Below are 3,359 nucleotides of genomic sequence, written 5' to 3' on the forward strand. Positions count from 1 at the left end.
GTGACTTGAGGCACTGTCAGGTTTGGGAACTGGCTGGAAAAGGGTTTGGAAGTTTCACTGAAATTCAGGTCATCCATTTCTCAGTGGTGTTCTCTTAACAAGTTGCTTTACCTTTCTCAGACTCGGTGGCAACTAGGAAATGGGGAGAATGACACCGGCCTCGCAGGACTGCTGTGAAAGCCAGAGATCATACACCTCATATGCTGGCACACAGCAGACACTCAGTAAATGCTATCTATAACTATTACTACTGTAAAAGAGGATAGGGCTGGGTGTGGTGGTTCACACCTGTAATCCTAGCACTTTGAGAGACCAAGGCAGGCGGATCACCTGAGGTCAGGAGTTTGAGATCAGCCTGACCAACATGGCGAAACGCTGTCTCTACTAAAAATACAAAAATTAGCCAGGCTTGGTGGCACACACCTGTAATCCCAGCTACTCGGGAGACTGAGGCAGGAAAATCACTTGAACCTGGGAGGGAGAGTTTGCAGTGAGCCGAGATTGCACCACCAGACTCCAGCCTGGGTGACAGAGTGAGACTCTGCCTCAAACAAACAAAAAAGAGGATGGTTGCCAAAAAGCCATACCTCTACCCTCCCTGTAGCCATGGAAACTGCCTCTTGTTGAATAAGAGCATCCCTCCTCATTCTCCAGTCCCAGATTTGCCTTTGAGTCTCTGGTATAAACTCTGGTGTAGGGACCAGTTAGTTCCTCATGAGGACCACATGTGCTGGCTATTCCAACACACCTGTTCCCCACTTGCAACCTCAGATCCATTGTATCTGTTCTGGTGACTAACCTCTGTGGGCTGCTTCCCCAGGGCTTCACGCCCTTTGGCATCAGGCTAGGATCTGCCAGTTGGAAACACCAGCACCAGATCTGGGAATTTATTCTTCCCTATCTCCCTGCTTGGTCAAATCTCTACAGTGGCTTTGTCCTTTCTGTCACCATAGCTCCTGTTGGGCAGCCCCTCTTCTATGATTTCAGCACTTGCTTCCTCTGTAGGTGGTCTCTTCATTAAGCTCTCTCCAGATAAACATTTTTAGGGCACCATCTGCTTCCTGCCAGGACCCTAACCAAAACAGGGGAGGTTTTCTTGATGCAAACTATAACACTGTTACAATGACTTTAGAACAACGAGATGTTAAAAATAATGATAAGCTGTGGAGGCAGACTAATAATGTCTAGTTCAGGCTAGGGCTCTGATTTTCATTACTTGAACCTCCAAGAATTAAAGCAACTTTCATCTAATAAGAAAGTCGGGAAGACAAGAAAAAACAGCCTGAGCCTAGAGATCTTGTCTTTTCCTTCAGTGAGGGGCCCGTTTTGCAACTCTCCAAAGCAACAAGAACCTTGCAGCAGGAAAGAGAACTCGTTTCATCCCTGATGGACACCTACTCTATGTCAAACATCATGTAAGCTATTCTATATAAACCGTCTCATTTGGAGCTGATAACAACTTGGTGAGGTATACCCATTTTTCAGAAGAGGAAATAGAGTCATAAAGATAGTAAGGACGCTGTTCGAGGTCACACAGCTGGTCAGTGCAGAATCAGGGTTTGAACCTGAGAAGTCTGGCTCTGGAATCTGGGTAGCCTGAACCAATGCTTAGGTGCCTCCTCCCTGGAAAAGGGGCCGAGAGCAATGAGAAGTGAAGCAGGGAGGCAAGCTCAGCCTCTCTTCCTAACAGCCTCAGCCGCTGAAGGTGTGCTCGCATCCATGAGATGCCCCCACTGGGGAAATGGGGCTGTGGGGGCATATTTCAGCCACCGACCAGGATCATCAGCCACAGAGACAAACCAGAAGTGAAGGAGTGTCTGTGAAAACAAAACTATAAAGAACCACAGCTTCTGAAGACAAAGCGGGTCCACGATAAACTAGGATTCTCTGCAACATTATCCAGTACCAAACTAAATCCTGCCTGAACCCCTCAGTCTGCAAGACAGATCCGTCTTTATACTTGTAAAATTCAATGGCACATAGCATGAGGGCAAACATCCAAAGCTTAAAAATGACCTAGAAACTCTGCACAACATTGAGAAGGAAGAACAAATGTTGTCAACACACTGGGTAATTTCATCCACAGAGAAACGAGCAGTAACTTCATCACTTTCAGAAGAAACCAATCTCTTGGGCCAAATAACCAAAACACCAAGAACGTCTTTCCAACGCCAAGAATCTTTCCAATGCCATTTCCAAACTGTGCCTGTAATTCAGCACTTGTTAACAGACCCATATTCCACCTGCAAAGAATGCCAGCATTCCATCTTATGCCTACTAGAAAGTTTAATAAATGAGGTATAGTGCATTGCCGATTGACATATCACTCAACCAAGGCACAACAGAATAAACACTTAACTGCAAAATGATTTGTAGTCTGGATACAGTGGCTGAGTCTTGATTCTCATTCTGTTTCACGTAACATTTGCTTTTTTCTGCTTAAATCTACCTCCCTCTTATTGAAAACGCAAGATGCGTGGGTAGTAGGAGGAAAGATTCAGCCTTGTGCATATTTACACATAGTTCAGTAATCCCAGGAGAAAATAAATTGACAGAGAATGGTATTTATACCAAACAGTCAGAAAACAACATATTAAGATACACTGTCAAATGGTTACCCAGTATGAACGATCTGCCAACCAAGGATCCAATTTGTGTATATATCTTCCCCGATGCAATTTCTAGCCACTTTGGGTTCTAGTTTTTTGACTGGATAACAACACCTGAATTCATTCTGCAAAGCAAGCCAGCTGCAGCGATTTTTAAAAGGACTTTAAAAGTGGGCTTGGGTACACCAACAGTGATTTGCAAAGTCCTCTGGCTTAGAGTTCCATCTTACCAGTCGAGTCAGCCCCAGAAGCCTGACCACTCGTCTGCTCCTCAGCATTGATGAGCTGCAGGTCTGTATACGAACATCCAAAGCTAGGACTGCTGGTGTCTTCAGAATGGGTGGTCCAGCTGCTCTCAGAAGTCAGAGGGCATCTCCCCAGGGAGTCAAAGGAAGGGCATGTCCAGCAGGGTATGGTCAATGGTAGGGCTGGGGAGAGACCAAAAAATCAAAAGCATACAATATAAATAGTTGTACTTTGTCTCTAGTGCTTATCTTACTTTGACGTTGCTCACATCCTATGAAATCTCAACAGTCACACAAGGCAAGGAAGTCTTGTATGGAGAGTATCACTCATGACACAGACAGAGAAAACTGATTGACTGAGACCCCATGGTGAATCAGTATCAAAACAAGTATGAAAAGTAAGGTCCCAGTTGGGCGCGGTGGCTCACGCCTGTAATCCCAGCACTTTGGGAGGCTGAGGCGGGTGGATCAAGAGGTCAGGAGATCAAGATCATCCTGTCTAACA

General features: G+C 45.5%; 1 protein-coding gene across 1 annotated transcript in view; it reads right to left on the minus strand.

Annotated features, from left to right (window-relative positions):
- The window catches only part of STON2 (stonin 2), a 184,139-nt gene that overhangs the window by 124,192 nt on the left and 56,588 nt on the right, over positions 1-3,359 (minus strand). Inside the window, exon 5 of the mRNA XM_011969705.1 lies at positions 2,840-3,037. Coding sequence (XP_011825095.1) covers positions 2,840-3,037 — 198 coding nt within the window. The remainder of the gene's footprint in view (positions 1-2,839; positions 3,038-3,359) is intronic.

Source organism: Mandrillus leucophaeus, unplaced genomic scaffold (genome assembly GCF_000951045.1).
Source record: "Mandrillus leucophaeus isolate KB7577 unplaced genomic scaffold, Mleu.le_1.0 Scaffold90, whole genome shotgun sequence".
Lineage (NCBI taxonomy): Eukaryota > Metazoa > Chordata > Mammalia > Primates > Cercopithecidae > Mandrillus > Mandrillus leucophaeus.